At 44.4% G+C, this 17,397-nt stretch overlaps 1 protein-coding gene across 1 annotated transcript in view; it reads right to left on the bottom strand.

Moving 5' to 3' along the window:
• The window catches only part of pla2r1 (phospholipase A2 receptor 1), a 33,256-nt gene that overhangs the window by 13,246 nt on the left and 2,613 nt on the right, over window positions 1-17,397 (bottom strand). Inside the window, exons 2-10 of the mRNA XM_023953360.2 lie at window positions 11,536-11,916; window positions 11,245-11,418; window positions 10,321-10,485; window positions 6,982-7,095; window positions 6,641-6,790; window positions 6,345-6,539; window positions 6,076-6,239; window positions 4,904-5,014; window positions 61-173 (exon numbers count right to left, since the gene is read on the bottom strand). Of these exons, the coding sequence (XP_023809128.1) occupies window positions 61-173; window positions 4,904-5,014; window positions 6,076-6,239; window positions 6,345-6,539; window positions 6,641-6,790; window positions 6,982-7,095; window positions 10,321-10,485; window positions 11,245-11,418; window positions 11,536-11,916 (1,567 nt within the window). The remainder of the gene's footprint in view (window positions 1-60; window positions 174-4,903; window positions 5,015-6,075; window positions 6,240-6,344; window positions 6,540-6,640; window positions 6,791-6,981; window positions 7,096-10,320; window positions 10,486-11,244; window positions 11,419-11,535; window positions 11,917-17,397) is intronic.

Here is a 17,397-nt window from a genome sequence, read left to right as displayed (position 1 = left end):
CAAACATTGAAACAAACCACAAGTGTATGCTTTTTGGTAAGAAGTTGCTCAATGATTCACCTGTTTTCCACAGTGAGGAGAGGAGCTTTACAGTAGAATCCCATCAGTGCATCTTCATAATTCTGTTCGTGACTTGTCACCGTGTAACAGGAATGGCCGTGTCGCTTCCATCCCTACAAGAGTTTACCTTCATCAGCAGCATTTTAGTTGCATTTCTGAACGTCCAAACTAGTAGAATTTGGAAAAAAAACAACATAGATCCACACAGGAAAACTGTGCTCACAGAAAAACATCATTAAATAGCTTTATGACTCCATTCTGCACTTTGCACAATATTTTTTATCTGCACGTCCCCTTTAGGAAAACCGAAAGATTTATACAAAAATACAAATTTCAATAAACAGAAACCTTTTTTGTTTATTCCATGGCAAGACAGAGGAGCCAAACCTTTGAACCAAAAGAGTGGGTCTCTCTATGAAACTGAAACTGGGTGTGGTGGGACAAGCCAGAGCTTTGAACATCTTTGTAATCAACTCAGAATGAATTCAGAGGCTAAAAATGATGACTTCATGCTCTAAATTGAGAGTCTGTATATTTGCTATGGTCCTTAACGATATCCTATTGTTCAGTTTAGATTCATTGCGTCAATTTCAGATGAACGAAATATGGCTGACACACAAATCACACCATTTATTACAATCAATCCCTACTTTTATTTTCTACATTTACCAATGAAAATTTATCAAGTTATCAAGTTATAGCAGAAAAACCAAAGATACTGTATATTTGAATAGCTTTTTTTAAACTTTAATCAGTACCTGGAATACATTTTCAACAAATTGACAGAAAATTAAGGTGCAAGTGATCACTAAACCTTTGACCATAAAATCAAACATACATTGATTATTTCAAATATTCTACTTCTACATTTCCAATCTGTGAAGCACAATTTAGTCCTGAAAGTAATGCATCTTGCTTAAAACAGGGCTTCTGTATTTATACTTCTAAAATGTTACTCTTTTGATCTAAAGTGAGAGTCTCCACATTATGTTTTACTTCATTTCCTCAGGATAATATACAAGTCTCTGCTTACAGACTAATGTAAATGCATGGAGTGGGAGAGTGTTTTGACAAGTGTTGTGAATTTGCCCCCTATTGGCCCAAACCTCTCTCTCCTCTAGGGCTCCTGATGAGGTCCAGACACGTTTTCAGACAGAACTCCTGACTTAAAGCAAAACTTAAAGAGGGAAAACATTTCAATTTGTGACCCTGGTTGGTCCCAATATGACCAACCAGAGATTTAAATGGAAATAAATTAGACATATTTCACTTTTTTGCGCCATGAAGGTAATTTCTGGGCCTCATGTTCCATAAAATGCAGTAAAAATACCAGAGAGCAACGCAAATGTCAGACAATACGTCAGCAGACGAGAGAATCAGCTCATTGTACTTATTTGGGGAAACTTGCCCTGAAGTTGAACTGCAGCAGACGTGCCACTCTGTCGGTCTGCTGCAAACCCTTTTTTCCAAGCTGATACTTTCAGCACAAAGCAACTGACTTTCAAATGTTTAGTTGCTGAATTAGTTAAAAAAGGACTTTTTTTAGATGGATTTTAGAACACTTTAATACTTGACAAACATTCTGCAGGAACTTTGCAGAATACTTAGTCAGCATGTACTCTTCAAGAAAACTGAAACATTTGAAATATTGAAAAATTAATTTACCGGTATGTTTTTCCTTTTTTCTTTTTATTAAATCTGATTTTATGCTGATTAGATTTTTCACAGGTATTTTCTTGGATATTGGAACAAATGTCACTCTTTTTAACAAAAAGAGTTCTAAAATTGGTACAAAACATAAACTGTCTAACAACACATCCCAGTTTTTAATATATACCATTTTTTTAATGTATCAGTAGAAATCATTAAAACTATGGCAATTGTTTGTGACCACTCGGTTTTTTAAGTCTGGGATTGAAACCGTCATGGGAGGCTGTTCTGGCTTTAATTGACCACTAGAGTTCATTGTTTTTAGCTGAAGACTTTTTTTTTTAATGTGTTCCAGGGCATAAATGAAAAGCCACAGGCTTCCTTCAATAGGGCTTTATCTACATGATAGTTTCTGTTTTTTATTAAACCTTGGTCTTATAATGTCTTCATTTCTCAAAGTCACCATCTTGTTTATCTCCTATAAAAATCTTTTTACAATAACTCACCTCCTGTTCATGAGCTAGCTCGCCAATGGGCCTTAAATGATTTTTTATATAAAGCAGGATATTATTATCATTTAGGATAGGATGCAGGGACTATAAAACCCATTTCAAAAAGTCTGTATTTTTGTTAACAATAGTGTGTTATAGACTTGCATTGCAAGAAAATAACAAGTCATTGTAAAAAAAAAAATCAGGGCATCCAATCTGTGTAAAAGAAAACTTGAGTTAAAAATCATTTATTAAGTAGTTTTTAAATGATCTATATCCTACAAATGCAAACTTGAATATGATGTATTTCAAAATATCAAACTCGTCAATTCAACCATGCAAATCTGGAACCCATCTGGAACAACCTGAACAGAACAACCCCACCAGAAGTGGCTTTGAATCGGGCTCGGGTGTGGTTGGGGTGTGGTGGTCTGGCTTGGGGGGTGGTCTCCTTGCCTGTGCTGGGGGGGGGTTGGCGGGGGGCCCTGCTCAGAGGGGGGTCCAGCGGCGCTGGATGGGCTGCCCAACTAGACCTGGGGCTGCGATCACTCCTTCCCTGGCTCTGCGACCCTCTTGGGGCCCGCGGTCGCTCTGGGTGACATCCACCAGGGCTGCGGGGTCTGGGGGTGTGTGGCAGGGCCCTGTCCTGGGGGGGGGGGGGGGGGGGGGGCTATCGGTACAGGACCTTGGCGGTTTGACGAGTCGGGGGTCTCCGCAATCGGTGGTCGCCCCGGCTGGTTGGCTGCCTCGGTACCCCCACTAGAACTCTCCCAGGGGCGGGGGCCTGGGCTTGCTCCGGGGGGGCGGCGCTTTCTGGCTCCTCTCTCTCTGTGTGGGGTGGGTGGTGTGGGGCCTGGGGGGTCGGTGCTTCGGGGGATGGGACCTCTGGGCTGCAGGGACCTGGGTCCTATGCTGGGGGGGGCTGGGGGACGACTGTTTGAACACCCGGGGACAGTCTACCAGCCGTCCCCGACTTACCCTCATATATACCCCTCATGTAAGCAGCAGATGTCCTTTTAGCGCCCCAATTTTAACTGCACCGTAGACAATTAGGGCCCCTTGGTGGAGAAGGTGATTGGACATCATTGTGAGTAATCAGGAGATGTCCACTCAGTACCATACCCGCCAATTTTAACTGCATCCCCTTAGTACACACACCCTTTACCCGTCAAAATATACACTCCAATACAAACACACATACATACACACACACACCCTCACACACATGCACTTTGCAAGGAAGGTGGGACCTCGGACCATCTGTTCCCTACCCCATCCCAGGTATGGGGTACTGGGCCCTTGGCAATGGCGGACGTGTTCCTTGGGTGCTGGCTTCCTGGGCCCGGCGGTCCTCTCTCCACACAGGGAGAGGAATCCCTGAGCTCTCTGGCAAGACCAAGAGCCGGGGATCACATCACATCTGAGCCTGGGGGTGTTCGTGTCCCTGGGGTGTGGGTTCTGGCCCTGCCCCTGAGCACTGGGCCTTGCCAAATTTCCAACTGTAGGCGAGCCTGGTCGGGCCATGTTTACAACACTTCTTGTGGACCCCCTCTTCCCCTGGGTGTCCTCCTCCTGGACAGGGATGGCTGGCCCCTGCCCTGCTTTCTCCTGGACCAACTTTGGGCCGGGTGGGTAGCTGCCTGGAGTGGAGCGCGGGGCGGGTCTCCCTTGGGGGTCCTGGCTTGTAACTGGGGTTGGGGGCTGCCCAGAACTCCTGGGTGGTGGTGGGGTGCTCGTCTGGGACTGTGGGCGCTCTTCTGGGGTAAGGCCCCAAGCTGGGCCCTCCCGGAGCGGCAGGGGGACTGCTCTCCTGGTTGGGCCGGAGCTGCACTCTCTGTCCCCCCATGCCTCCCTGCTCTCTGGCTCTGGGGGCCCCCATTGCGGTCCTGCTGGCCCTGCCTGGGTGGCGGATGTGATCATCCGGGGGGCGGTTGTTCTCTATCTGCTGCCGTGCCGGCGTTGGGGGGATCTAGCTGCCGCTGCCTTCGGCGGGGGTCTGGGTGTGGGGATGACCGGCCACTCTCCCTCCTTCTTTTCACATTCCATCATCCATTTTAGAGGAACATGAACACTCACTTGAGGACATGTGTTAGCTCACCTTTGCACTAATATTTTGCGTGATTGAATGAAATATTTCACACTACTTGGTTTGAATGCATAATTATGCGTGTGGGAACATTATTTGAACATTTTTGGAGCCAATAGGTATGTTTACAACATTTGGGTGTGTGTGTAGACAGGCCCCGCCCCTTCTATATTTGTATTACATCTGAACCTCACCGTAATGATTATAACCATCCAGAAACTTGTTGCTTTATGCTGCTTCATGGTTTTACCCCCCCTTTCTATAATCACCCTCTATCACCCCTCTCTCTTCCTCCCTCCTTTCCTTTTCCATCCGGTCCAACACAAAAGATTTTCAAATATGATTTAAAATGAATAAAGTTTGGCCTTGATTACAAAAGGGATTTATTCAAACATACCTCTGGTTTGTCAGAAGATACATAACCCCTATTGTTAAAGTAAAATATGTCCAACACAAGAGGCCTTCAGCTCTCATCTGCTTGCCCAGCAATTGGACAGGACAAGTTAAAAAATAAATAAAATAAATAAAAATTATGTATTTCTGTTCACAGACAACATTAGAACATCCTTGTTAAAGAATAAAGTTTGTGTAATTGTCTAAGTGCTTCCCCTCTTACCACAGGACATCCTTCATCCCAGGTCTCTGAGTGCTGAACAGGACTCCTGCTTTCTCTTCTGCACACGGCGGACAGCCGCTCATCACAAGACACCAGAAGCCAGTTTCCTTTCTGAGACAAAGGTTACACTTTTACCACTAAGACAGAAGTCAGCTGATGGATGAAAACATGAAATATTCACAACTGGAGGTAGGGTTACAGGCAATAAAAGCACTTATCCTAAAGGAAACACAATGACTACCTGGTTCATTAAAGTAATGCTGAAAGCGAGATTTTGTCTAGCTAAAGAAATAAATAAAGAGATAAAATGGGCACTGAAAATGGATGGATGAGTGGAGTTCTGGTCAATCAAGTTGACTTCTTGCATTTGTAACTTAAACGGCTGAACCTATTTGTGGTTTTTCTGCCAATACAGAGAAACTCCGTCCTCAGCTCCCATCACTGGCTCCCTGTCAATTTTAAAATTCAGTTTAAACATTCCCTGCTTGTTTTAAAATCTTTTCATAGTCTTTGCCCCAGTAAACCAAAGGTTCTAACACAGCCGTCCACGAGTTTTAAGGTCAGTCAATCAATATTTGCTTTGTGCGTCCAGGTCGCGACAGAAAAACTGGGGTGACCGTGCGTTTCCTGTTTCCAGCCCCCAGTCATGGTATAATATTCCTCCAGAACTTTACATGACATCAGACTTAAACAGTTTTAAATGTCAACTAAAAACAAACCTCTTTAGCTTTAATTATTTACTTGTTGGTGGCATCTTATTTTCTTTTAGTCTTTTTTATTGAATTCCTGTATGTCTTTTATGTATTTTATTGTTTTTTGTAATTGTAAACTGTTGTGTTTTTTTTTTCATTTTTAATCTGTTCAATATTACATTTTCTTCTTATTTCTCTTTTATTGTAAAGCACTTTGAAACCCTGATGGTATTGTAAAGTGCCATATAAATAAAGTTTCATTCATTCATTCATTCATTCATTCACTCATTTATATGTATGTACAGTAAAACAAGTATTTTTGAGGATTTTCATTGATTTAGAGGTTGGACAGTTCAAAATACTAGGAGGAAAATAGAAAGCTTGTGTTTGGTTTTGAGTTATTTAAATAACTTACTGACAACATACATAGTTACATAGGAAGAGTGTCAGAAATCGAGGGCCGTCTAGAAGCTACCTCACCTTTTTCTCCAGTTTAGCACAGAGTGGAGTCTCTGTCAGGTTGTGCACAGGCTGAAACTGCTGCCACAGAGTGAGAGTCACAGGGGATCCATCTGACCACTCCACAGCTGGAGACGACAATGGTTTCCATAGTCCAATCCAAACTTCCAGATTCTCTCCAGAAACTAAATATGAGAACACATCCAAGCATTACATGCAAAAAAAACAGTTTTTTTTATCACAGACAAATACATTTCCCCTATTATTGTGTGCAACTGTGTGATCTTTACCATTAGCGAGGAGAAAAAGCAGCATCTCCAGCTCTGACAGAGAATGGATGCTGGTGAGGTTTGCGCCTTGAGAGCTGCAGGCTTCAGAGGACATCTGCCAGCTTCCGGCTTCACTGTCTGGCAGCACGCGATAACAGAAACCATTGTGGGGCCACCAGCCATCATCACATTTGGTATGGATGTACTGCCAGTTCTCTGTCAAAGGAAGAGCCAGGAAGATGAGAGGAATCCCGACAATTCACACCAAAAGTTTGAGAAACTTGACAGCAGATGTGGCCTGCACCTCCTGTGCTTACCTAGAGGCTCAGCCCTGCGGGTGTCATTGGGCATCTTCTTGCAGATGTAAGGCAGAGCAGACTCACAAGACAGACTCTGCCAGTTTTCGTCATAGGCTGAGTTGTAGACTCCACACTCTCTGTTGACCTGCAGGGGGCTGGCAGGCAGAGCTGATGGGATCAGAGGGCAGGGTTTAAATGCTTCATAGTTGAAGCTGCCACAAACTTTACCCATCTAATCTTCCAAAAATGCTTCAATTCTTGTTTTATTAAATAGTAAATCTCTGCTAAATGTGAAGCAAATTGCAATTCTTCCAACTACAGAGCAGGAGTGAATCAGGATTTAGATAATTGATCTGTACCTGGGATGAAATTCACCAGCGACAGAGGCGCTCCATCAGACCACTGCCACCCCTGTCCCTCCTTGAGGTGGTTCAGCCCAATCCACACCATTGTCCCAACACTGGAAAGCCGATCTAACCCAAATTAAAAAAGTAACCCATCAAGAGATCTTATCCAACTCCAACGATTGTAAAGTGGTTAGTACATTATCCAAGAAATTAAAGTAATTATAAAAGGATGTGATCACTCAATAACAGAGCAACATTTTATGGGACAAGCAGAAGTTTTTTTTTGGTGTCAAGGTTTGATTCTAACTGAAATTTATTAATTCATCTTCTAAACCCATTTGTCTCTTTCGGGGTCATGGGGCTGCCCCCTGTTTATTTGACTTTTGTTGTTATAGAAACCAAACTGTAAATGCATTGAGACCATACATTCCTGAAACTAATCTTGCTAATTTGAAAGATAGGTCTATAAGAAAAGCTTGGATAGAAAACTAGGAAATGAAGAATAACCAATTTTCTGATTAAAACTCCCACTTCAATCATTTTTTGATCTTTTTGAAAGTGTTTCCAGTGGTCTTTTAGTTATGATTGTGACCTTTTAAGCCACAAAAAACCTGTGAGGTTTTCTAGAACATTGTTTTTTCAAAACAGTAGTAGTTCACCAAAATTTCGACTCTGAGTTGTGGGCCGAACTGTTGGCATGGAGGAACGCCGCCCACACTTCCCGTCATCTATCTATTTACATTCTTTCCTGCTAGCTAACAGCCCTTAAACACTCCCAACCTAACATGAACCAGCAGGGGGCGCGGTTACCCCCCCCCCCCCCCCCCCCCCCAAAACACAAAGTCCCCAGGGCGGCCACGTCGCAAATGAATACAATTACAATACAGTATTCTTTAAACAAATTGCAGTAACAACTAACAACTACCTATCTAACTAATGAATTAAATTTATAGGTGTTGTAGAATGACTATGTGTGTGTGTGTGTCAGTGCGCTGCGTGTGTAGGAAGAAGGAGCGCACACAAGTGTGTTGGAGGTGCGTGTTGATTCTTCTGCAGCTGGCCGCTCTCGAGCTGCACGCGAGCCTTCACCTGTGCTCTCTGGTACAGACATCTACTACAGACACGTAACTTTGCGCTGCACAAAAAAGTTCCCAAACAAAACATGTAATGATATCCCCCCCCCCGCCGCTGCCCAACACAAAATCCTCCGGTGGGCGGCCGTGTCGCGCACTCAAGAACGCAGGCAGCATGTAATGGAAATGAATTATTAGAACGCAGTAAATTTGTCGTATTTCCCCGCGAGACGGAAACTCTGTTGTAGAATCAATGAGGATGCTGAAACCGCGTGTGTGTGTAAGAAGAGGGAGTACGTGCAGCGTAGAGGGAGTGGTAGCCGCACGCAGGGAGTGAAGGAGAACAGTAATAAAAGGTTTCCCCCAGAAACCCTTGAAGTCTGAACACAAGACTAGCAGAAAAAGTAAATTATCAGCAAAGATGAATGTGTTCAATGTGTTTATTATAGTTCCACGCACCATATGCAGAACTTAAAAAAAACAACAGAAAATTAAAAAAAAAAAACGTCATCTTCACACCCCTAGACATACATGGACCTAGTCTTCTACAAGTGGAAGCATCGGAATGCTGCCAGACGCTTCAGCCACAAGCTTTTATAAACTGTAATTTTTTCACCTGCAAATAAAAAATATACTCAGAAATGATATTTAAGCTAAAAAAAATTTACAGTCAGGACCATAAATATTTGGACAGAGACACATTCTTTCTAATTTTGTTTCTGTACATTACCACAGTGAATTTTAAATAAAACAACTCAGTTGCCATTGAAGTGCAGACTTTCAGCTTTTATTTCATGGGTTGAACAAAAAGATTGCATAAAAATGTGAAAAACTCAAGCATTTTTTAAAAACAATCCCTTCATTTCATGGGCTGGTAAGTAATTGGACAATTGACTTCCATGGTATTGCATGGGCAGGTGTGGGAAATTCCTTTGTTATGTCATTATGAGTGAAGCAGATAAAAGGCCTGGAGCTGATTAGAGGACACGTGCTTGTATTTTGAAGATTTTGTTGTGAACAGACAACATGCGGTCAAAGGAGCTCTCCATGCAGGTGAAATGAGCCATCATTACGCTGAGAAAACAGAAAAAAAACATGGGAGAAATTGCTACAGTATAAGGAGTGGCAAAATCAACGGTGTGGTACATCCTGAAAAAGAAAGAAAGCACTGGTGAACTCAGGAACGCAAAAAAAAAACCTGGACGTCCAAGGAAGACAACAGTGGTGGATGATTGCAGAATCATTCCCATGGTGAAGAGGAACCTGTTCACAACAGCCAACCAAGTGAACATTCTTTGGACAGATGAAACCAAAATCAACCTCTACCAGAATGATGGCAAGAGAAAAGTATGGAGAAGACGTGGAGAAGCTCATGATCCAAAGCACACTACATCATTACTAAAACACTGTGGAGGCAGTGTGATGGTCTGGGCGTGCATGGCTGCTAGTGGCACTGGGACACTAGTGTTTATTGATGACGTGACACAGGACAGAAGCAGCCCAATGAACTCTGAGGTGTTCAGAGACATACTGTCTGTGCAGATCCAGGTGAATGCAGCCAAACTGATTGGGCGGCGTTTCATAATCCAGATGGACAACGACCCAAAACATACAGCCAAAGCAACTCAGGAGTTTATTAAAGCAAAGAAGTGGCATATTCTTGAATGGCCAAGTCAGTCACCCGATCTTAACCCAAATGAGCATGCATTTTAATTCTTAAAGACTAAACTTCAGACAGAAAGGCCCACAAACAAACAGCACCTGAAAGCCGCTGCAATAAAGGCCTGGCAGAGCATTCAGAAGGAGAAAACCCAGCATCTGGTGATGTCCATGAGTTCAAGACTTTATGCAGGCATTGCCAACAAAGGATTTTCAACCAAATATTAGTGATGACCATTTTGTTTTCAGTTATTTCATTTGTCCAATTACTTACGAGCCCATGAAATGAAGGGATTGTGTTTAAAAGATGCTTTAGTTTTTCACATTTTTATGCAATCTTTTTGTTCAACCCATGGAATAAAAGCTGAAAGTCTGCACTTCAATGGCATCTGAGTTGTTTTATTTAAAATTCACTGTGGTAATGTACAGAAACTAAATTAGAAAGAATGTGTCTCTGTCCAAATATTTATGGTCCTGACTGTAAATATGTCATCCATCAGTTTTATTTCACTTTACTTCTACATCTAATCATTTTACCGGTAGTCAACAAAGACAAACATAAACATTTGATCAGTTCTCTAGTGAGCCTGCCAGCATGTGTTTGCTATTGCTCGCCTACCTCTGATGTACTTTTGCTCTGCCATGCTGGTGATGCTGAGCAGATTTCCACCTTGAGCCTGGCAAGTTGCGAGGGCCTGACTCCAGGTGAGGATTGTGTAGAGGTTGAACTGATAGCAGGCCTGCAGTTCCTGGTTTGATTCCCAGAAGCGCTCACAACTGGAATCTATGAGCAATTTCAAAGAGGAAATAGTCAGGTGGAGCATCAAGCTACACCTACAGCATGTAACACGTGATCAAGACGAGCTGAACGCAGGTTCTTCAATGCACATTTAGCCCATGGTGTTCACGCTGGACAAGCAGGGAGGGGCTTCTTCTTCTTGTCTTTTTGCTAATGTTAACTAGTGCATGTCCACCACCAACGAGAGCTGGAAGAGTCTAGGTGCGAAATGTTGAAGCGGCGGCAATCTCATGAGTCTTTGTCTTTCACAGCTTTAGTCCGATAAATGAAAGACTTGATGTCACAGAACTCAAGCCAAACACAAACTCAATTTATTCATTTCTTCTCCTTCTTCAATTTTCATACGGTTGGCACATCCGTGAATTAAAAGGGACACCATCCATACATCACTGAGTCCCAGATTGGTCAAAATTCGACCTGGTTTAACTTGCATTCTAAAGTGAAAGTGCATTCTATGGCTGCGCGTTTTAGGACCTGAAAACCATCTTAAATGTAAGTAAAAGTTTCGAAACACGGAACCTGAAATGTGCATCTACAAGCATTTACATAAACGTTTCAATAAAAGTGGTCGCACATTGCCGCGGGCGGTATGAGCGTAGCTACACACACACATTTAAAACAAAGAAAAAAATCAAGTGAGGCATCTTCCGTTCACACACTTCCAGCCGTGTTGATATTGTGGGGACACAATACTCTAGTATCACTTCCTGCCACTCATTTAATGTGTTGCTCTGTTTGCTTTACCTTTCACCGGACAGAAGCCCCATCTTTCATCCCGGTCATAGCGAGGAGTGGTGGAGCACCAGTGAAGGTTGTCCTCCCGGCCCTCAGTGGTACACTCAGAATACCATTTGTTGTTGTAATTGAAGGGAAAAACGCAGGGCATTCCATTGGCATTTCCCAACAAAGTGTGTATATCTGTAAATAAAATGAGTCATTTTAAATTCAAAGTTGTTCCTTTTGGTCAGGTTTTTGGGTAGCTATGAAGTGCTGATGTGGGAGATTTTAAATTATAGCATAAAGAACAAAGGTCACCTTCATATGGATATGAGCAGGGGCCTTCTCTGGGAGTTCTGTGCCTTTTCCACTCATAATAATCGCTTTTCTTCACTACCACCAGTCGTCCAGCCCCAGTCACCTTCCACTGGAACGCTCCGTACAGCGTGTTGCCACGGCAGCGCCACCACATCATGGTGTAGGCCTTGTCGCACTCAAACATGCCAAGAGGGTGTGTGGTGTTCAAAATGTCGAGGCCCAGGCACATGCCTGTGCCCAGGTTGTAGAGGCGATGAGAAGACACCCACTGCCACAGCATGCGGAGTGTGGGACGCTGACAGTCTTCCAGCACCAGGCTAGAATGATCCGCCTTGATGCAGCGCTTCAGCAGGATGCTCTCCAGAATAAACAGGCCTTTTTCTGGACAAAAGCAGAACAAGATACGATGGAGGAAAAAACAGTATCACTGTGTAAACTGAAAGATGTTGTTTATATTGTTGTTATTTTATTAGAGATGTTTTTCATCTAAAATTAAGGACACTGCACAAGATTTCTTTTTCTTTTAACCAGATTTTGCTCATAATTCTTAGTTTGTCTTTAAGTCTGCATCAAGCCCTCTACTTCCTTTCCCAAACTAGACATGAATCAGGAAACCCAAAATGTTGGGTTTCAGAGTGAAGCGACTCTCAATTCAGACCTACAATAAACATATTTACATTTTGGTTTTACTGCCCTAATTGTTGTTTATGACCACTGAGAGGGAGAGGAGTGAAATCAGCTGTTTTGATTTTATTGGAGCTTTAAGAGGTGGATTGTTGGGATTGGCAGGTGGTTTGATCAGTGGCTGAATACAACAGAGCTTTAAACTTCACGTCTCCCCACCTTACATGTCTATAAGAAGACAACAGGAAGTGTCAGGAAAAGTTGAAAGAAACAGCAAAAAGAGATGAAAGAGAAAGACTGGCGATTAAAGGAGCCTGGACCACAGACATGGAGCAGCCACTGGCTGGGTTGCAGCAAGAGCACCATGTCAATATGTGGTTGCTCTGTATAGTACAACTCCACTTTTTTTCCTTTTTTTTTTTCTTTTTTGCAGACAGTTGCCTTCAGCTGGTTTTAGAAATCATAAAAATAATCCGGCAATGTTTTTTTGTTATCATAAAAAATTAACCATATGTTAGGGAGTCCTCCTGAAAGACTCAAACGTTTTGTTGTGACGTGTCCCTGGAATTTAATTTTAATGATGAATCTCCTTGTGAAAGTAGATTTTCAACCAACTTTGTGAACACAAAGTCCCACAAATTGATAGAGTTAAACATAGAGTGAGTGACGAGTGACATAAAACAGAGGATTTTTATTTTGCTTCCTACCAGACCAGGGTGTCAGTGTTCAGCAGAAATACAAAAAATGTTCTTGACACTTGATCCACTAACATTTGGAATTTAATTTATTTAAATTATATAAGTTTATTAAAGAAGGTCAGAAGTGTGATTGACCAAAAGCCTTCTGCGATGGGAAGTTTTTCACAGTGGATATTCCTACTAGAAATAACATATGTGAAACGCTAAAAATATTTAACTTTTGACTTTTAATGAAGCTGTAGAAAAAGATTCATTTTTTTTAACATAAAATTTTATATCACCCATTTGCCAAAGCAAAAACCAAATACATGTAAACTTTTCATAAAGACTATTTATGAATCCACTGTGTTCCGGATAATGTATAAAACAAAAATAGGTACATACACTTTTTCGAATGACAAATGGTTCAAATGCAATGCATTGTGGTCTATATTTCCCAATCTTGTGAGCATTGATGCACACTAGTTTTTTTGCTGAGACTTCTGGGAAATTTCCAGGGCACTGGATTTCATTTAGTAGATTTGGACACCCTAACAAAACGGTGAACACCCAGTACACTGACAGGGAAGTAGTGGTGAATCCAAACACAAGCTCAGACTTCATAACTGTATATAACTTCATATATAATGTCTATAATTAGATTTGTTTGTCTGATCAAAGAATTGACATCTAAATTTCGTCTACTGCTATTTCATCAATTGCTGTGCATTTTCTTCTAGCAGCTGTGGAACACTATAGTCACCCCCCAGCTCCCCTATGGTGACTAAATAATAAGCTGTGAGCTTTGTTTTGTTCCAGACAGACACCACAGCATGTTAAAGGTTCGCGAATTGATTTAGCATCTCCAGCTACAGTTAAAACAAAGTCGGTAAGAGCGTGAGGTGTTTTATCCATAGCTGGACTTTCTGCTATAAAGCTCTGAGTCATAGTCATTCAGAAATGTTTGGGGACAATTTATGCATTTTCAGTCGGTCATGACTACCAGTATGTTTTTTTACTTGCAGACTCTGCTAGAGTAGATTAAGTCATCTTTATGACAAAATCAAAAATGTAAAGACTTTGAACATATTGGAAGCCTCTAACTAGGTTGGTGACCCTTTCCTTACTTTTAGCAACATGATGCTACAGTTAAAGATGTATTACAATTCCAAATGTTACTCTTTTTTAATGATTAAAAAGAGCATGCCATCCTAACATAGCTCTAAACTTAAATCAAACTTGGTTCTATCATTACATTAGCTCAGCTCTAATTACATTGCTTAGAGAAGTATTTTTTTTTCTTTTCTTTTTTACTTGTCCTGTCCAACAGCTGAGCAGACACATAAGAGCTGTGGGCCTCTAGTGTTAGACATATTTTACTTTAACAAGAGGGGTTATTAATCTTCAGACAAACCAAAGGTATGACTGAATAAACCCCCTTTGTAATTGAGGCCAAACTTTATTCATTTCAACCATGATTGAAAATCTTTGGTGTTGGACCGGACGGAAAAGGAAAGAAGGGAAGAAGAGGGAGGGATGTCAGAGGGGGGGGGGGGGGTGATAGTGAGAGGGGGGGGGTAAGACCATGAAGCAGCATAGAGCAGACAGGTTTACTGGTTGTTTATCATTATGGTACGGTTCAAATGTAGTACAAAAAGGGCGGGGCCTGTTCACACACACTCAAATACTATCAACACACCTGCTAGCTGCAAAAAATGTTCACATGTCAACATTTTCACAAAACAGATAGTGTTCACTAACGCATACCTATGCCTTTAAACCAACTAGTGTGAAATCTTTCATTCATTCAATCATGCAAACTATTAATGCAAAGGTGAGCTAACACCTGTGCTCAGGTGAGTGTTTATGTTCTTCTAAAATGGATGGTGGAATGTGAAAAGAAGGAGGAGGAGCGCCCAGCCACCCCCACACCCAGACCCCCGCCGCAGCAGCAGCGGGAGCCGGAATTCCCCCAACGCCACACGGGAACAGGCAGGGAACAACCGCCCCCCGGGCGACCAAGACTGCCACCCAGGCCAGGGCCAGCAGGACCGCCGCGAGGCCCCCAGAGCCAGAGAGCAGGGAGGCGCGGAGGGAAAGAGAGCGCCGCCCCAGCCCAGCCAGGAAAGCAGCCCCCCCGCCGCACGGGAAGAGCCCAACGCAGGGCCCCACCGGAGAAGGACGCCCACAGCAACAGACGAGCACCCCACCACCACCCAGGAGTTCCGGGCATCCCCCCGCCCCAACCCCAGGTACGAGCCAGGACCCCCCAAGGGAGACCCGCTCCGCACTCCAGGCAGCCACCCACCCGGCCCATGGTTGGTCCAGGGAGGAGCAAGGCAGGGGCCCGCCGCCCCCGCCCAGGAGGGGGGAACCCCGGGGAAAAAAGGGTCGGCCCACAAGGGGTGTTATAAATATGGCCCGACCAGGCTCGGCCATGTTGGAAGTTTGGCGGGGCCCAGCGCTCAGGGGCAAGGACCAGGACCCACCCCCCAGGGACACGAACACCCCCAGCTCAGGTGTAATATGAACCCTCCCACCGTGCGGAGAGAGCACCGCCGGGCCCAGGGAGCCGGCACCCAAGGGACACGACCACCATCGCCAAGGGGCCCGCACCCCCCACCAGGGACGGGGGTAGGGGACAGATGGACCCAGGTCCCACCTTCCTTGCAAAATGTGTGTGCGTGTATGTGTGTTTGAGAGGGTGTGTGTGTGCATGTGTGCGTGTTTATGTTGGAATGTATATATTGAAGGGGGAGGGGTGTGTGTACTAAGGGGGGTGCAGTTAAAATTGGCGAGTAGGGCACTAAGGGGACATCTCCTGATTACTCACAGTGATGTCCCCTCACTCTCCCCACCAAGGGGCCCTAAATGTCTAAGGTGTGGTTAAAATTGGCGGGTAGGGTGCCAGGAGGACATCTGCTGCTTGCTTGCAGTGATGTCCAAGCACCCCCCCTACCAAGGACCCTACATGTCTAAGGTGCAAATAAAACCGAGAGAGGGGGGGCCCACTCCATACGGCAACCATAGGAGGGGGGCCACTGCCAAGTAGCCCCCCCCCAAGGCGCATCGCAGGCTAGACCCCCCACCCCCTCACCCTAATATGAGGTTATATGAGGAAGGGGATAAGTTGGGGACAGCTGGTAGACTGTCCCCCGGTGGTCAAACAGCCGTCCTCCAGCCCCCCCCCAGCAAAGGGGCCAGGGCCACCCAGCCCAGGGGCCCCACCCCCGGAGGCGCCGACACCCCAGGCCCGGCACCACCCACCCCACACAGAGAGAGAGGAGCCAGAAAGTGTCACCCCCCCCCCGGAGCAAGCCCAGGCCCCCACCCCCAGATGCCGGCCCTAGAGGAGCTCTGGTCAGGCCTTGACGGGACCGAGGAGGCCAACCGGCCGAGGCAACCACTGATTGCCTCAGCGGAGACCCTGACCCGCTAGCCCCCCCGACCCGTACCAATAATGGGCCCCCCTCCCCCCCAGAACGCCCCCCCACAGGACAGGGCCGACAAGCCCCCCACCCCACCCCACCCCAGACCCCGCAGCCGAAGCGGATGACACCCAGAGCGACCGGGGGCCCCGAGAGGGTTGTCCCGTCCCGTCCCAGAGCCAGGGAAGGGCCGATCCCAGCCCCAGGTGCAGATGGGCAGCCTATCCGGCGCCGCTGCCCCCCCCCCCCCCCCCCCCCGAGCAGGGCCCCCCGCCAACCCCCCCCGGCACAGGCAAAGGGACCACATCCCCAAGCCAAGCCAGACCACCACCCCACCCCCCCACCACGCACCCCTTGCTTAGAGAAGTTTAACGTTGAGAAGATTACTTGAGTAATTTGATGATGAAGGAACAATACTCTTACTCAGCTTCACTGGGCTGTTTTTAATCTAATTTTGTTTTAACATTTATTTTAGAAATCAAAATAATAGCAAGGGTTTTAAGACATAAACCCTTTAGGCCTAGATGTAATCTGTTAGTCACCTATTGAGGTAGTGAGCACACATTTAAAATAACCTAGTCCTTGTTTGAAACATACTGTATGCTCTGGGTTCAATTATTATTAATAGGTAAAGGGATTTCTAACATATGTCGCTTTTGCTGTAGCACTTCAAGACAATACTGGTTGTGAGCCAGTGCTGTATAAATGAAACAGAATTATTGGTACAATATCTATAGCTGAAGATTATTGTAGAGAAATGTAATAATCTGCATTGACCAGTACAAAGATTTCTGTTAATAAGTCTTTACAGATCAGCTTTGAGTATAGAACCTTATGAATGCATTAGCATCCCCTGAAACAGTATTTTGAAAAGTCAGAGACAGACATTAGACTTAATGTTTGTGGTCTTTGGGGAATAGCTGTAATGTGGTAAAACGTACTTCTAACTATTTTTACTTAAAAATAGGAGAGACTTGTTCTGGTGGATAGTCCAGTCCTGCTTTTAGTCGCTTTTTGGTTGGAGGAAGTGACACACAGGAAGGATACTGTCCAGGTGAAACAGGCTTTTAAGTTTTAATGATTTTGGCCACAAAATACAGGGTTGAGACTATTACATAAAAGTTATGTGGATA

This window comes from Oryzias latipes, chromosome 3 (genome assembly GCF_053564925.1).
Source record: "Oryzias latipes strain Hd-rR chromosome 3, Olatipes_Hd-rR_3.1".
NCBI classification, from domain to species: Eukaryota; Metazoa; Chordata; class Actinopteri; order Beloniformes; family Adrianichthyidae; genus Oryzias; species Oryzias latipes.
The sequence above is the reverse complement of the archived record's forward strand: the minus strand, read 5'-3'. Positions and strand labels throughout refer to the sequence as shown.